Source organism: Stomoxys calcitrans, chromosome 3 (genome assembly GCF_963082655.1).
Source record: "Stomoxys calcitrans chromosome 3, idStoCalc2.1, whole genome shotgun sequence".
NCBI lineage: Eukaryota > Metazoa > Arthropoda > Insecta > Diptera > Muscidae > Stomoxys > Stomoxys calcitrans.
The window spans coordinates 26,652,091-26,670,833 of record NC_081554.1 but is presented as its reverse complement, the minus strand read 5'-3'; the positions used below and the strand labels follow the sequence as shown (position 1 = coordinate 26,670,833).

The following is an 18,743-nucleotide window of genomic DNA, read 5'->3' as shown; positions in this document are numbered from 1 at the left end:
TCAAATTGCAGCGAAATCGGTTAAAAAATAAGGCTTTTATGGGCTTTAGACCCTTTATCAGGAGATCGGTCTATATGGCAGCTATATCTAGTTCGATTTGATCCATATTTAGATCAGATATCGGGAGGCTTAAAATTACCCACTGTTTCAAATTTCATCGAAATCGGGTAATAAATAAAGCATTTATGGGTATTGGACCCTTTATCGGCAGATCGGTCTATATAGCAGCTATATCTAAATATAGTCCGATCGGAACCACATTTGGGTCCTATATTAGGAGGCGTAAAACTACTCAAAGTTTCAAATTTCAGCGAAATCGGTTAGAAAATAAAGCTTTTATGGGCTTCAGACCCTTTTTCAGCAGATCGGTCTATATGGCAGCTATATCTAAATATAGTCCGATCTGTACCATATTTAGGTCGAGTGTCAGAAGGCTTAAAATAACCCACTCTTTTAAATTTCAGCGAAATCGGTTAGAAATAAAGCTTTTATGGGCGTCTGACCCTTTTTCGGCAGATCGGTCTACAATATATGGCAGCTATATCTAAATATTGTCCGATCTGAACCATATTCAGGTCAGATGTCCGGAGGCTTACAATAGCCAGCATGCATCAAAAAGACGCATCTGTGCCAAATTTCAGCTTAATATCTCAATTTTTGAAGGCTCATGAGTGATTACAACAGACGGACGGACAGACACACGGACATCGTTAAATCGTCTTAGAATTTTACGAAGATTCGAAATATATATACTTTCTAGGGTCGGAAATTGATATTTCGATGTGTTGCAAACGGAATGACTAAATGAATGTACCCCCTATCCTACGGTGGTGGGTATAAAAACAAAGCATTAATTTCGGCTGCTCCGTCAAAGAGGCCATCGTAGCGCAGAGCTTAGCTAGTCCGACTGTGACGCTGAACGCCTGGATTCGAATCCTGGCGAGAACATCAGAAAAAAATTTTCAGTTGTGGTTATCCCCTCGTAATGCTGGCGATATTTGTAAGGTATTATGCCTTCTTTTCAAAGAGGTGTTGCACTGCGCCAAGCCATTCGGACAGACAGATAGACAGACAGACGGACGTAGCTAAATTGAAATAGAAAGTGATTCTGTGTCGATCGGGTCTATCTCTCTTCCTTCTGGGTGTTACAAACAAATGCACGGACAGATGGACGGACATGGCTAGATCGAGATAAAATTTCACGACGATCAATAATATATATACTTTATGGAGTCTCAGACGAATATTTCGAGTAGTTACAAACAGAATGACGAAATTAGTATACCCCCCATCCAATGGTGGAGGGTATAAAAATATAATGGCTTATATTTTTATACCCTCCATCATAAGATGGGGGGTATACTAATTTCGTCATTCTGATTGTAACTACTCGAAATATTCGTCTGAGACCCCATAAAGTATGTATATTCTTGATCGTCGTGAAATTTTATGTCGATCTAGCCATGTCCGTCCGTCCGTCTGTCTGTCGAAAGCACGCTAACTTCCGAAGGAGTAAAGCTAGCCGCTTGAAATTTTGCACAAATACTTCTTATTAGTAGGTCGGGTGGTATTGTAAATGGGCCATATCGGTTCATGTTTTGATATAGCTGCCATATAAACCGATCTTGGGTCTTGACTTCTTGAGCCTCTAGAGTGTGCAATTCTTATCCGATTGGGATGAAATTTTGCACGACGTGTTTTGTTATGATATCCAACAACTGTGCCAAGTATGGTTCAAATCGGTTTATAACCTGATATAGCTGTCATATAAACCGATCTTGGGTCTTGACTTCTTGAGCCTCTAGAGTGCGCAATTCTTATCCGATTGGGATGAAATTTTGCACGACGTGTTTTGTTATGATATCCAATAACTGTGCCAAGTATGGTTCACATCGGTTTATAACCTGATATAGCTGCCATATAAATCGATCTTGGGTCTTGACTTCTTGAGCCTCTAGAGTGCGCAATTCTTATCCGATTGGAATGAAATTTTGCACGACGTGTTTTGTTATGATATCCAACAACTGTGCCAAGTATGGTTCAAATCGGTTTATAACCTGATATAGCTGCCATATAAACCGATCTTGGTTCTTGACTTCTTGAACCTCTGGAGTGCGCAATTCTTATCCAATTTGAATGAATTTTGGCACGTAGTATTTTGTTATCATATCCAACAACTGTGCCAAGTATGGTTTAAATCGGTTCATAACCTGATATAGCTGTCATATAAACAGATCTGGGGACTTGACATCTTGAGCTTCTAGAGGGCGCAATTCCTATCCGATTTGGCTGAAATTTTGCAAGACGTTTTTTATTGTTACTTTCAACAACTATGTCAAATAAGGTACAAGTCGGTTCACAACCTGATATAGCTGCCATATAAACCGATTTGGGATCTTGACTTCTTGAGCCTTTAGAGGTCGCAATTGTTATCCGATTTGCCTGAAATTTTGTACGACGGATTCTCTCATGACCATCAACATACGTGTTTATTATGGTCTGAATCGGTCTATAGCCCGATACAGCTCCCATATAAATCGATCTCTCTATTTTACTTCTTGAGCCCCTAAAGGGCGCAATTCTTATTCGAATTGGCTGACATTTTACACAGGTCTCCAACATATAAATTAATTGTGGTCCAAACTGGACTATATCTTGAAATCTCTCTAATGGCAGAGCAAATCTTTTCTTATATCATTTTTTTTGCCTAAAAGAGATGTCGGGAAAAGAACTCGGCAAATGCGATCCAAGGTGGAGGGTATATAAGATTTGGCCCGGCCGAAGTTAGCACGCTTTTACTTGTTTTTAATATGAGTTTTCATGTACACTCATAAGCCAAAAAAATTATTTTGTTATCGTATTTAAAATTTTCTTTTTCGAGGTATTTTTTTTTATTTAGAGCGCATGACAAGCCGATTACTGGCTAAGGAATAAGTCTATAGTGGCATGGGGTGGATTAACATCTGCACCTTCTTTTCAACCTTATCTAACTTAATATTTGTAGAGATTTTGGTGCCTTAGTTATATCGAAATATGATCCTATCTGCGTGATATTCGGGGAAGATGTTTCAGAAAATTCGGGTAATAAATAGTCCTGTGGTGGGAGAAAGACTTTCAACCGAGTTATCGGTCCATATGGGGGATATACCTAAAAATGGTCCGATCTAAACCATATTCGTCGCGGGCGTTAAAACACAGCTCACTGTGTCAAATTTTATCAAAATCGGGAAATAAATGCGGTTTTTATGGGCCTAAGACCTTAAATCTGGGTATCGGTCCATATGAGGACAACATTTAGATATACACCGATTTTGAACAAATTGGGCACGAATGTTGGTGATCTTAACAAAACCCATTGTGCAAAATTTCAAATCGGCTAATAAATGCGGTTTTTATAGGCCTAAGACTTTAAATCGGGAGATTGGTATATATGGCAGCTACATACAAAGAAAGATCAATCTATACTATATTTGATACAAATATCGGGGGACCTTATACAAGTCATTGTGCTTATTTTCTACGAAATCGAGCTATAAATGCGGCTTTTATGAGCCGGGAAATCGGGAAATCTGTCTATATGGGGGCTATATCAAGATATAAACCATCTTTGTACTTAACCTGGCTAGATCAACATTCGATGTCGATCTAGCCATGTCCGTCAGTCCATCTATAAAAACCACGATAGCGTGCAAAAGAATTTAAACTAGCCACTTGAAATTTTGGGCAGATACCTCTTATTGATGTCGATCGTTGGAGATTGAAAATAGTTAACATCACAGTGGAATAGAATCGAATAGAACTGGTAAGAACAAGTAAAAGCGTACTAAATTCGGATGTGCCGATTTTTGGGAACCCACCACCATGGATTCTGCTAAAATGTGGGAGCTATATTTGGTTATAAAGGGTGATTTTTTTGAGGTTAGGATTTTCATGCATTAGTATTTGACAGATCACGTGGGATTTCAGACATGGTGTCAAAGAGAAAGATGCTCAGTATGCTTTGACATTTCATCATGAATAGACTTACTAACGAGCAACGCTTGCAAATCATTGAATTTTATTACCAAAATCAGTGTTCGGTTCGAAATGTGTTCATTCACCGTAACGTTGCGTCCAACAGCATCTTTGAAAAATACGGTCCAATGATTCCACCAGCGTACAAACCACACCAAACAGTGCATTTTTCGGGATGCATGGGCAGTTCTTGAACGGCTACTGGTTGCTCTTCACTCCAAATGCGGCAATTTTGCTTATTTACGTAGTCATTCAACCAGAAATGAGCCTCATCGCTGAACACATGAATGAACACATTTCGAACCGAACACTGATTTTGGTAATAAAATTCAATGATTTGCAAGCGTTGCTCGTTAGTAAGTCTATTCATGATGAAGTGTCAAAGCATACTGAGCATCTTTCTCTTTGACACCATGTCTGAAATCCCACGTGATCTGTCAAATACTAATGCATGAAAATCCTAACCTCAAAAAAATCACCCTTTATATCGATTTGGACCGTACTATACGCAGTTGTTGAGAATCATAACAGAACACTATGCACAAAATTTCAGCCAAATCGGAAAAAATTGCTGCTTGTAAGGGCTGAAGAAGTCAAATCGGGAAATCGGTTTCTATGGGAGCTATATCAGGTTATAGACCGATGTGGACGGTACTGCGCACAGTTGTTGGAAATCACTATGTGCAAAATTTTAGCCAAATTTCGGATAAAAATTGCGGCTTCCATGGGCTCAAGAAGTCAAATCGTTAGATTAGTTTATATGGGAGCTATATCAGGTTACGAACCGATTTGGACATTACTTGGCACAGTTGTTGGAAGTCATAACAGAACACTATATGCAAAATTTCAGCCAAATCGGACGAAAATTGTGGCTTCCAGTGGCTTAAGAAGTCAAATCGGGAGATCGGTTTATATGGGAGCTATATATACTTCATGGGGCTCCAGTTCATTATTTCGAGGTGTTACAAACAAGATTAGTTTACCCCCATCCTATGGTGGTGGGTATAAAAATGCCATTTGAGAACGGATAGAGTAACCTATCTCTTAGATTAGGTTGAAAAAAGGGTGCATATACTAATCTGCCCCATGCCACTATAGACATACACCTGAGCCAGTAATCGGCATGTTGTGCACTGTAAAAACTAAAAAGTAACCTCGAAAAAGAAAAAGTTAGGAATTCCGTGCTACTTACAGAATCCTTAATTGTTTTCCATACCACTCCCCTAAGTTGGTTCATGTTTGGTATTGTGTTCCCACCTAAGTCTGTTAGCCGCGAAAGCCGGGCAATGAAATAGGAAATACTCCAATGTCTCATCAACTTCCCCACATGCTAACACTTGCCGCACCGATTTTGCATCAGCGAGCACGTAGTCCTATGTGTCCCGTTATGACACCAAAAGCTATACTGACCTCCTCCTTTTTATTTCCTTTGAGTAATAGCCTCGTCCTCTCATGATCCGGATTATCCCATAGGATTTTCGCCGTCCTACCGACCGTTTCGCTGTTCCACAACCCTTAAATCGGTCTGCGTCGACCCGAAAGGCTTCGGGTTAACCAAATTCATCGACGGCAGTTCTATGGCCTTCACTGCCAAATCCTCTGCCCTTTCATTCCCTCTTACTCCGTTATGGCCTGGCACCCAAGCCATGCGAATTGTGCCATCCTCAGAGAAGGCGTTAATCTCCTTCTTACACTCCAAGATTGTTAGTGACCTTACCGTCCTGCTAGATATTGCCCTTATGGCCATTTTACTGTCCGTAAAAATGTTCACACTCGACATCCTCGCGTTAGTACCACACCACCTCACGCATTCCGTGATCGCACAGATCTCTGCCTGCAGGACTGTATTATGTACAGGCAGTCTAAAACAGAGCTCAGTCCCTGGGCTCTCAATGTAGAGACCCAGGCCCTCTTTGTTGCCTAGCTTTGATCCATACGTGTAACATGATCTTCCAGAAGGCAATACTAGGGTTTCGTCAGTCCAAGACTGTGCCGCTGGCAGCAATGCCTCGCACTCGACCTCAACTGTCGTCTCAGGTACCCGATCGGATACCTCTTCCCTTCCTTCCAGGTTTCCGCTAGTCGCCTCAATTATACTGCGATGGTATAAGCTGCTCCCATTCTCAATCCATTCTCTCATCGCCTTACTTCTCGTAGCCTTAATGGCTGCCTCAAATTTAATCTGTATGTCAATGGGTCGGGTATCTAGAATAGTCTCCAGTACCCTAGTGGGCGTGGTCCTCATTGCTCGGCCTATGCCAAGACAACATATTCTCTGAACTACTGCGACCTAAGTAAGTATTGGTCTAATCACGCTTCTGTAGAGCCAGTGGACTATCTTCAGTTTCAGGCCCCATAACGAGCCTATGGCCCGTCTACATAGTACCCAACATCTGTAAGCCTTTTTAGACCTGAATGTAACACTTCCAATTAAGTTTCCGATCCAAGATCACTCCTTAGTATTGGACCTTGTCACATATCGAAATCGTTTATTAAGGAAACGTGGCGCGTAAAAATGTCCCACCTTCGTCTTCTTCGTGAACAGGCATATTTCTGTCTTCTCTGGAATAACAATGAGACCCCTAGGTCTTGCCCAGTCATATGTCATTTAAGGCCCGTTTGGATAGAGATAATTCATTAAAATTTTAAGTGGTTAGAGCTAAGGTGTTGTTCAGATCATGTGCAAATTTTCGAAAAAATGTTCGGGCTGTCAAATCATTTGTGGTCTGATTTTCAAAAACAAAATGCACCCTCTAGAGGCTCAAAAAGTCAAGAGCCATGATCAGTTTATATGGCGGCTATATCAGATTATCAACTGATTTGGACCATACTAGGCACAGTGGTTGGAAATCAAAATAAAACATCTTGTGCAAAATTTCAGCCAAATCGAATAAGAATTGCTCTCTATGGGGGATCAAGAAGTCCCGACCCAAGATCGGTTAATGTGGCAGCTATATCAGATTATCAACTGATTTGGACCATACTGAACACAGTTGTTAGGAATCAAAACAACACATTTTATGCAAAATTTCAGATTTATCGGGTAAGAATTGAGGCCTCCAGGGGCTCATGAAGTCAAGGTCCATGATCGGTTTATATGGTGGCTATATCAGGTTATGGACCATATTTGGTACAGTTATTGGAAATCGAAGCACAACACCTCATTCAAAATTTCATCAAAATGGGGTAAAAAATTCTTACTTCTAGTGGCGCAAAAAGTACAGATCTGAGAGAGGTTTATATTTCAGCTATATCAGGTTATGAACCGATTTGGACCATACTGACCACTGTTGTTGGGAATCAAAACAAAGAATTTAAGATCCTACATCGGTTTATATGGCGGCTATATCAGGTTGTGAACCGATTTGAACCATACTGAGTCCAATTGTTGGGAATTAGAAGAAATATGGGCCCAAAACCTTAAATCGCATCAGTTGCATAATTTATGCCAAATTGGATAAAAATTGCGCCCTTTAGAGGCTTAAGAAGTCAAGATCCGAGATCTTTTTATATGACAGCTACATTAAACAAAACATAGACCTATATAACCTTTATACAATTCCAAGTGAACTGCCCTAAAAGGAAGTATTAGCGCAAAATATCTAGCGCCTGGCTTTATTTCTTCGAAAGTTCGCGTGCTTTCGACAGACAGATAGACGGACAGATGGACGGACATGGCTTAAACGACTTAGAATGGCAAGAGGATCAAGAATAAATAGACGTTGTTGGGTCCCAGACCAATATTTCCTTGTTTTACAAACGGAATGACGAAATTGGTATACCCTCATGCTATTGAGGCCACCGTAGCACAGAGGTTAGCATGTCCGCCTATGACGCTGAACGCCTGGGTACGAATCCTGGCAGCAACATCAGAAAAATTTTTCAGCGGTGGTTATCCCCTACTAATGCTGGCGACATTTGTGAGGTACTTTGCCATGTGAAAACTTCTCCCTTAAGAGGTGTCACCCTGTGGCACGCCGTTCGGACTCGGCTATTGAAAGGAGGTCACTTATCATTGATTCGGACAGCACTCATTGATTTGTGGAAAGTTTGCTGCAGTTCCTTAATGGAATGTTCATGGGCAAGTTTGCAGTTTGCATGCTATGGAAGAGCGTATAAAAAGTATATATCCTATATACTTGTATATACGGAGTTCGAATCCTGACGGCAATTTTTTTTTTAATACCCACCACCATAGAATAGGGGTATGAAATCTAGTCATTCCGTTTGTAACACCTCGAAATATTGATCTAGGACACCATAACGTATATATCTTGATCTTCTCGATATTCTGAGTCGAACTAGCCATGTCCGTCCGTCCGTCTGTCGAAATAACAATAACGGTCGAACGCGTAAAGATAGCCACTTGAAATTTTGGACAGATACTTAATATTGATTTTAGCATATCCGCCTATGACAATGAACGCCTGGGTTGGAATCCTGGCGAAACAATCAGAAAAATTTTCAACGGTGGTTTTCCCCTTCTAATGCTGGCAACATTTGTGAGGTACTTTGCCATGTAAAACTTCTCTCCAAAGAGATGTCATTGAGCTTAAAAAACTTGAATCGGGCTGCACTCATGGTTTCCAACAAATGTAGTAAGTACGGTCAGAGTAGGTCAAGAACCTGATATAGCTTCCATATAAACCGATCTTCCGATTTGACTTCTTGAGCCTCTGGAAGCCTAAATTTTCATCCGATTTGGCTGAAATTTCGAACATAGTGTTCTGTTATGACTTCTAATAACTGAGTCATGTACGATCCGAATCGATCCATAACCTGATATAGCTCCCATATAAACCGATCTCCCGATTTGACTTCTTGAGTCTCTGGAAGCCGCAATTTTTTTTCCGATTTTGCTGAAATTTTGCACATTGTCAACACTTCCAATAACTGAGCCAAGAATGGTCTGAATCGGTCTATAACCTGATATAGCTCCCATATAAACCGATCTTCCAGTGTGACTTCTTGGGCCCTCGGAAGCCTCAATTTTCGTTCGCTTCGGCCGAAATTTTGTACATAGTGTTGTGTTATGACTTAAAAACTGTGCCAAGTACGGTCCATATCGGTTAAGAACATGATATAGCTGCCATATAAACCGAACGCCCGATTTGACTTCTTGAGCCCCTATCAAGCCGCTATTTTTATCCGATTTTTATACCCTACACCACCACTGTGGCTCAGGGTATTATAACTTTGTGCATTTGTTTGCAACGCAAAGAGGGGGAAGAACTAAACCCATTGTTAAGTATACCGATCGGCTTAGAATCACTTCCTGATTCAATTTAGTCCTATGTCCGTCAATCCGTCTGTCTGTCCATGTATTCTTGTGATCAAGTTACAGGTCGCGTTTATTGCCCGATTGTCATGAAATTTTGCACAAGTCTCTTTATTAGCCCAAGGACAAACGCTATTGATTTTGAACAAAATCGGTTCATATTTAGATATAGCTCCCATATATATCTTTCATCCGATATGCCCTTTTAAGGCTGTAGAAGCCACAATCTTCACAAAATTTGGCAAGAGGTGCTTTATTTAAAGTGCCCATATGTTTGGAAAATTTCATAAAAATCGGTTCAGATATAGATATAGTTCCCATATATATCTTTCATCCGATATGGAGTTTTTAGGTTGTAGCATTCACAATTTTGGTCCGATCTTTACCAAATTTGACATGAGGTGCTTTATTTGACGTCCCCATATGTGTGAAAAATTTTGTTAAAATCGGTTCAGATTTAGATATATCTCCCATTTTTAACTTTCATCCGATATTGAATTTTATAGCTATAGCAGCCACAATTTTGGTCCGATCTTTACGAAAGCTTTGCAGGAAATGTTTTCTTCGAAGTCTCAATATGACTGCAAAATTTCATAAAAATCGGTTCAGATTTAGATATAGCACCCATATGTCGATTTTATCCGTTATAGAGTCTAAAGGCTGCATGGGCAACAATTTTGGTCCGATCTTTACTAAATTTGACATGGGATGCTTATTTGACGTCTTCATATGTTTGCAAAATTTCATAAAATTCGGCTTAGAATTAGATATAAGTTTCAGATATATCTTTCATTCGAAATGACTTTAGCCTGTAGAAACCACAATTTTCGCCCGATTTTGCATGAGAAGTTTTACTTGATGTTCCAATACGTGCGCAAAATTTCATTATAATCTTTCCAGATTTAAATATAGCTCCAATGTATATATTTCATCCGATATGGACTTTTAAGGCAGTAAAAATCACAATTTTGGTCACATCTCTACAATCTAGGGCGTGAGATGTTCTATTTGACGTCCCAGTATTTGTCATCAGAATTGGCACAGGTTTCGATATAACTCCCATATCATCATTTATCCGATATGGCCTTTAAAGGATGCGGAATTCCAAATTTCTTGTGCTATCGTAGGAAAATCTTACAAGGTTCTATTTGAGATTTTTCAATAGGTATCCAAATTAAAGTCTGACTGAATTTCGAAATAAGTTCTACATATAAAAAGTACTACGTACACAAGGTGGTGTAGGGTATTATATAGTCGGCTCCGCCCGACTTTTGCCTTTTCTTACTGGTTTTGTTATGCGTCTCTATAACTGTGCCAAGTATGGCCCAAATCGGTCTTTAACCAGATATAGCTCCTATATTTTAGCAGAATACATGGTGGTGGGTTCCCAAGATTCGACCCGGCCGAACTTAGTAAGCTTTAACTTGTTAGAATTAGTCTCTCATATATTGTGAGGTATTCAGCCGATTAGAACTTCTCTTTTAATTGTCATTCATTGACATAGGAGAAGTAAATTGAAGTTCCTTGATGGAATGTACATGGGAGAATTTGCATTATGCTTAAACACATGGTGTTAGTTATACACAGGTCGACCCACCTAAACTTTGTACACTGTTGTTTGTTTCAAACTTCTGTTTATGATAAGATATTTGAGCATTGATTTCCAAAGATAAAATATTGTCTAACTTGATTTTTTTCTTCAATTTATTTTAATGTCTGGTTGTGCTTTTTTTTATTTCCCTCCACCATAGGATGGGGGTATACTAATTTCGTCATTCTGTTTGTAACTCCTCGAAATATTCGTCTAAGACCCCATAACGTATACATATTCTTGATTGGCATGACATTTTATGTCGATCTAGCCATGTCCGTCCGTCTGTATGTCCGTCTGTCCATCCGTCTGTCAGTCCGTCCGTCTGTCCGTCTGTCTGTCCGTCCGTCCGTCCGTCTGTCCGTCCGTCTGTCCGTCCGTCTGTCCGTCCGTCTGTCCGTCCGTCTGTCCGTCCGTCTGTCCGTCCGTCTGTCCGTCCGTCTGTCCGTCCGTCTGTCCGTCCGTCTGTCCGTCCGTCCGTCTGTCCGTATGTCCGTCCGTATGTCCGTCCGTCTGTCCGTCTGTCCGTCAGTCCGTCCGTCTGTCTGTCCGTCTGTCCGTCCGTCTGTCCGTCCGTCTGTCCGTCCGTCTGTCCGTCCGTCTGTCCGTTCGTCTGTGCGTCTGTCCGTCCGTCTGTTCGTCCGTCTGTTCGTCCGTCTATCCGTACGTCTGCCCGTCAGTCCGTATGTTCGTCCGTCCGTCTGTCTGTCAAAAGTACCCTTACTTTCGAAAGAATAAAGCTTGCCGCTTGAAGTTTTGCACAAATACTTATTATTAGTGTAGGTCGGTTGTTATTGTAAATGGGCTATATCCGTCCATGTTTTGATATAGCTGCCACATAAACCGATCTTGGATCTTGACTTATTGAGCCTCTAGAGGGCACAATTCTTATCCGATTTGGCATGAAGTGTCTCGGTATGAGTTCTAACAGCTGTGCCAAATATGGTTCAACTTGGTCCATAACCTGATATAGCTGCAATATGAACCGATCTGGGGTCTTGACTTCTTGATCCTCAAGAAGGCGTAATTATTATTCGGTTTGGATGAAATTTTGAACAACGTTTTCCCCCATAACCTCCAACGTACGTGTCAAATGCGGTCCGCATCGGTCTATAGCCTGATACAGCTCCCATATAAACCGATCTCCCTATTTTACTTCTTGAGCCTCCAGAGGGCGCATTTCCTATCCGATTAGGCTGAAATTTGGCATGACATGCTTTGTTATGACTTCCAACAACTGTACTAAGTATGGTTCAAATCGGTTCATAACTTGATATAGCTGTCAAATAAACTTATCTAGGATCTTGAATTCTTGAGCCTCTAGAGGGCGCAATTATTATCCGATTTGGCTGAAATTTTGTTGAACGGTTTCTCTCATGGCCTTCAATATACGTGTCAAATATGGTCTGAATCGGTCTATAGCCTGAAACAGCACAACAGAGATACTGGGAAAAGAACTCGACAAATTTGATGCATAGTGGAGGGTATATAAGATTCGGCCCGGCCGAACTTAGTCCGCTTTTACTTGTTTTTATTGATTTTAATGATAAAATTTAAAATTCTCAAAGATGTGGTATAAAAGCAGAAAACATTATAACAGCAAAACACCTTCTCACAATGAAGTTACTGGGATTGTTACTTTGCACCTCTATTGCTGTGATTTCAGCACAAGCTGTACAAAAATGGCACAAAAGTGCTGATGGATCTCTCTTCTATATTGAAAATGAACGCAAGGTAAGTGAATGAAATACAAGTCTAAAGCAATTAGTGCTTGAGTTAAAAAGAGTTTTAAAATGTATACATATATTACTTAGTTCACTTGGTTTGGTGCCTGGAATGAATGTGCCCGCAAAAATATGAGCCTTATGGCCATTGATAGTTACAGCAAACATGTGCAAATCGACACTTTAATAAGAAAATTATATGGTGAGTTTTTAATAAGAGAAAAGTTTAAGATTTTACTGTAGCGCATTGGGGGATAGATACATGAGGCATTGAGTAGGTACTAGGCCAAAAAGCATATCTCCATAATGTGCCCAGCTCTTGTAGGTACTATCAGATGTGAAATTGAAGATTTACTTTTTGAATTAATATGAAGTAAGTCCGGCTATAAAACGCCTGTTGAACATTCCAGGTGTAATCCAATTCCTCGGTGTAGCCGGTGGAACTCACAGCATATTGTAATGGGATTAGTTGTACCGATCCTACAGATCCTACTGATCCTAGAATCTGGTACGGAATTTGGAAGTAAACATGGTGGTTAACGAAAAAACGGGAATTTATGACTAAGGCGTATCCTGAGATGGACAGGGCGAAGAAGAAAGTCATTCATCCTATACGTGGTCTTCGCGCCAACGAGGCATTACAATTTACCGTGGATAAGGTTACGAACAATATGCGCTGCGCCAAGTTATTCAAGAATTTATCCGTGGATAAAGTTAAAAACAATATGCGCAGCTCCAAGTCATTCAAGGCCATCAACGGCTACAAAGCTGCATTGACGTCTTCAGTTCCAAGTCGTTATTGATCCATGTATGGTTGGCGAAACTCAAGTCTCTAGCGGGTCGCCACAAAATATAGTTCGACGAGGTCAAAAAGTTCAAAAAGCAGTCGTTAGATGGAGCTACCTTTATGAAATTTTATGATCGGAAAAGAAGTGTAGTTTTTAAGATTCCTTATAATTTTTTTTGTATCTTTTTATTTTTGCCTGTTTCCGCTTTCTTTTTGTTCATATTTTAGCTGCAGGTCCTGGCCTCTGGATTGGCGGCAATGACAATGATCTGACTAACCGCTATGAATGGTCTGCCACGGGAGAGATATTTAGCTTTACCTATTGGGGACCCAATCAGCCGAAACGTGGTGTTAATCATTGCATCTTAATTTGGGATGACTTCAAATGGCACGATTGGCCTTGCACCAATAAATTGGGATTTGTTTGTGAGGAAAATCGTTTCATTAAGCAAAAATCTCAAGAATTAGAGGCGTTGCAAAATGAGTGTGATGCCATGATAACTAATCTAACTAAAACTCCAAATATTGTATTGAACATTAATCCTAAGATTGAGCAATGACGTTAGCTATACATTTTTGAGTGAAATATTAAAGAATTTAACAATAAAGAGAGATAAAACTTTGGACCGAACTTTGCCCACCACCTCGGGTATATATATAAACCCCATTTCGTCACAATCCGGTGAAAATTGGATAACTTAAGGACCCAAATTCGGCAAGGACATTGAGTGGTCTAATATATATGTCACTATTGAATTTTGTAGTACAAAATATTGGTCTTTTTGGTAGATATATCCAATTATAAACCGATCTGAACCGTATTAAGGTCGGATATCGTGAGGCTCAGAAAAACTCACTGTTTTAAATTTCAGTGTAGAGTTTAACATGTCCACCTATGACTCTGAGGGTTTGGTTCGAATCTTGGCGAGACCATCAGAAAAAAGTTTCACCGGTGGTTTTCCCCTTCTAATGCTGGCAACATTTGTGAGGTACTATGACATGTAAAAGTTCTCTCCAAAGAGGTGTCGCATTGCGGCACGCCGTTGGGACACGGCTATAAAAGGATGTCCCCTTATCATTGAGCTTAAAAACTGAAATCGGACTGCAATCATTGATATGTGCGAAGTTTGCCCCTGTTGCTTAGTATTGTAGAATGTTTTTGGGCAAAATTTGCATTTGGGTAATAAATAAAGCTTTTATGGGCTTCAGTCCCCTTATCGGCAGATCGGTCTATTTGGCAGCTATATCTAAATATAGTCCGATCAGAACCATATTTAGGTCGGATGTTGGGAGGTCTTAACCTACTCACTGTTTCCAATTTCCGCGAAATCGGGTAATAAATAAAGCTTTTATTGGCTTCAGACCCTTTATCGGCAGATTGGTCTATTTGCAAGCTATCTTATATATAACAAGTAAAAGCGTGCTAAGTTCGGCCGGGCCGAATCTTATATACCCTCCACCATGGATCGCATTTGTCGAGTTCTTTTTCCGGCATTTCTTCTCAGGCAAAAAAGGATATAAGAAAAGATTTGCTCTGCTATTAGAGCGATATCAAGATATGTTCCGGTTTGGACCACAATTAAATTATATGTTGGAGACCTGTGTAAAATGTCAGCCAATTCGAATAAGAATTGCACTCTATGGGGGCTCAAGAAGTAAAATAGAGAGATCGATTTATATGGGAGCTGTATCGGGCTATAGACCGATTCAGACCATAATAAACACGTATGTTGATGGTCATAAGAGAATTCGTTGTACAAAATATCAGGCAAATCGGATAATAATTGCGACCTCTAGAGGCTCAAGAAGTCAAGATCCCAGATCGGTTTTTATGGCAGCTATATCAGGTTATGGACCGATTTAAACCTAATTTGACACAATTGTTGAAAGTAAGAATAAAGTACGTCTTGCAAAATTTCAGCCAAATCGGATAGGAATTGAGCCCTGTAGAAGCTCAAGAAGTCAAGTCCCCAGATCTGTTTATATGGCAGCTATATCAGGTTATGGACCGATTTGAACCATACTTGGCACAGTTGTTGGATATCATAACACCTCGTGCAAAATTTCATTCAAATCAGATAAGAATTGCGCCCTCTAGAGGCTCAAGAAGTCAAGACCCAAGTTCGGTTTATATGGCAGCTATATCAAAACATAGACCGATATGGCCCATATACAATACCAACCGACCTACACTAATATGAAGTATTTGTGCAAAATTTCAAGCGGCTAGCTTTACTCCTTCTGAAGTTAGCGCGCTTTCGACAGACAGACGGACGGACGGATAGACGGACGGACATGGCTAGATCGACATAAAATGTCGCAACGATCAAGAATATATATACTTTATGGGGTCTCAGACGAATATTTCGAGTAGTTACAAACAGAATGACGAATCCCCATCCCCATCCCCATCCTATGGTGGAGGGTATAAAAATCATTTTGTGTTTGTTTGTGTGTTCCTTATAGACTCAGAAACGGCTGAACCGATTTTCTTGAAATTTTCATTCATAGATGGTGCATAGTGATCCCGTGGAGAAAATAGGGTACTACATTTTTTGATATCTGAAGGAGGGGCGGACCCTCCCCCTTACCCTAATTTTCGTAAACACCAGATCTTGGAAATATGGGGTTCGATTTAAGCGAAATTTTGTATGCTCTCATATAGTACCCTAAAAATAAAAATTTGATATCCAAATTTCGGATAGGATACCTAGGGGGTACGCCCCTCCCTAAAACCCACCAAACATATATTTAGACCAATCACCACAATATCGGACTCAAATGAAAGGTATTTAGGATAAGAAAACGTATCTGATATCCAATTGTCGGACCAAGTGCTAGGGGGACCACTCCAACCCCCAAAACACCCCTAATTCGGACAAACTTACCGTCCATGGCCATATCGGACTCAAATGGAAGATATTTGCGAGTAGAATACGAATTTGATATCCAAATGTGGGACCACGTTCCTGGGGGTCCACCCCTTCCCCAAAACACTCCCCAAACAGGACTTAATTACTGACCATGGGAATATGGGGCTTAAATAAAAGGTACTTGAGTGTAGAATACGAATCTGATATCCAAATATATGATCAAGTATTTGGGGGGCCGCCTCTCCCCAAAAACATCCCACAAAGGGGACAAATTTACGACCATAGCCATATGGGGCTCAAATGAAAGGTCTTAGGGAGTAAAGCACGAATCTGATATCAATATTCGGGAAAAGTGTCTATGGGGCCACCACACCCCCATAACACCACAACACCATCCAACCCCCAAAACACCCCTCAATCGGATATATTTACCGACCATGGCAATATGGGACTCAAATGAAAGGTATTTGCGAGTAGAATACGAATTTTTCGACCATGCCAATATGTGGCTCTAATGAAAGATATTTGAGATTAAAACAACGAATTTGATAACCTATTTTGGGCCATGTATTTGGGGGATGCCTCATCGTGTAAACTCCCCTAAACCAATGGTAATATGGGGTTTAAATAAATGGTATTTGGAAGAAGAGCACGATGCTGATACTTTTTCAGGGCCAAGTGTCTGGGGCACCACCTCCCGCCCGAAAACACCCCTAAATCAGAGAAAACATGAGAATATCGGGCTGAAATAAAGTATTTTACGAATGGAGTACACCTTACATCCAAACTTAAATTCGTAGACCAATAAAGATCACATGGGATTCGGATCAAGGCACTTATATTGTTAAACTGTTAGTCAAGCGATATAATATTTCCGTTGCATGGTATTTCACTAAAAGCTCTTTAATTGTCGAAAATAAATATTCCAAGGAAACTTTTGTTCTAAATAAAGCAAAAGAAGGCGCAGCGGAGCGGATCCAGGTCAGCTAGTAAAGTATATATATTCTTGATTGTCATGACATTTTAAGTCCATCTAGCCATGTCCGTCTGTCTGTCTGTCGAAAGCACGCTAACTTTCGAAGGAGTAAAGCTAGGCGATTGAAATTTTGCACAAATATATTTTATTAGTGTAGGTCATTGTTTGGGATTGTTATTGGGTCAAATTGGTCCATGTTTTGATATAGCTGCCATATGAACCGATCTTGGGTCTTGAATTCTTGAACCCCTAGAGGGCGCAATTCTTATTCGATCCAGCTGTAATTTCGCACGTAGTGTTTTGGTATCACTTCCAACAACTGCGCTAAGTATGATTCAAATCGCTTCATAACTTGGTATAGCTGCCATATGAACCGATCTTGGATCTTGAGTTCTCGAGCCGCTAGAGGGCGCAATTTTCATCCGATTTGGCTGAAATTTTGCATAAGATGTTTTGTTGTGGCTTCCAACAGCTGTGCATAGTATGGCGCAAATCGCTTCATAACTTGGTATAGCTGCCATATAAACCGATCTTGGATCTTGACTTCTTGAGCCGCTAGAGGGCGCAATTCTCATCCGATTTGGCTGTAATTTCGCACGTAGTGTTTTAGTATTACTTCAAACAATTATGTCAAGTATGGTTCAAATCGCTTCATAATTTGATATAGCTGCCATATAAACCGATCTTGGATCTTGACTTCTCGAGCCGCTAGAGGGCGCAATTTTCATCCGATTTGGCTGAAATTTTGCATAAGATGTTTTGTTGTGGCTTCCAACAGCTGTGCATAGTATGGCGCAAATCGCTTCATAACTTGGTATAGCTGCCATATAAACCGATCTTGGATCTTGACTTCTTGAGCCGCTAGAGGGCGCAATTCTCATCCGATTTGGCTGTAATTTCGCACGTAGTGTTTTAGTATTACTTCAAACAATTATGTCAAGTATGGTTCAAATCGCTTCATAATTTGATATAGCTGCCATATAAACCGATCTTGGATCTTGACTTCTCGAGCCGCTAGAGGGCGCAATTCTCATCCGATTTGGCTGAAATTTAGCATGAGATGTTTTGTTATGACATCCAACAACTGTGTTTAGGTATATAACCTAATATAGCTGCCATATAAACCGATCTGGGATCTTGATTTCTTGAGCCTCTAGAAGGCGCAATTCTCATCTGATTTGGCAGAAATTTCGTACAAGGGCTTCTCGCATGACATTCAATATATGTATCCAATATGGTCTGAATCGATCTATAGCTTGATACAGCTCCCATATACCGATCTCCCGATTATGCTTCTTGAGCCCCTACAGGGCGCAATTGTTATCCGAATGGAATGAAATATTACACAATGACTTCTACAATGTTCAGCATTCAATTCATTTACGGTCCGAATCGGATTATAACTTGATATAGCACCAAGAGCACAACAGTTCTCATTCATTATTCTTTGTTTGCCTTAAAAGAGATACGGGGCAAAGAACTCAACAAATGCTATCCATG

The 18,743-nt window shown here is 40.3% G+C and overlaps 1 protein-coding gene across 1 annotated transcript; it reads left to right on the top strand.

The window, feature by feature from the left end:
- Positions 1–12,492: 12,492 nt before the first annotated feature.
- LOC106091442 (lectin subunit alpha) lies at positions 12,493–14,002 on the top strand. Its single transcript, XM_013257964.2, has 3 exons — positions 12,493–12,617; positions 12,698–12,809; positions 13,623–14,002. Exons 1-3 carry the CDS (start codon positions 12,501–12,503, stop codon positions 13,952–13,954), a joined length of 561 nt encoding a protein of 186 aa, XP_013113418.2. The 5' UTR covers positions 12,493–12,500; the 3' UTR covers positions 13,955–14,002.
- Positions 14,003–18,743: the final 4,741 nt, after the last annotated feature.

Coding starts and splice junctions, on each gene's coding strand:
- LOC106091442 (XM_013257964.2), top strand. CDS start 12,501: ATGAAGTTACTGGGATTGTTACTTTGCACCTCTATTGCTGTGATTTCA. Junction 12,618..12,697: donor ATATTGAAAATGAACGCAAG/GTAAGTGAATGA, acceptor TATATTACTTAG/TTCACTTGGTTTGGTGCCTG. Junction 12,810..13,622: donor TTTAATAAGAAAATTATATG/GTGAGTTTTTAA, acceptor TTCATATTTTAG/CTGCAGGTCCTGGCCTCTGG.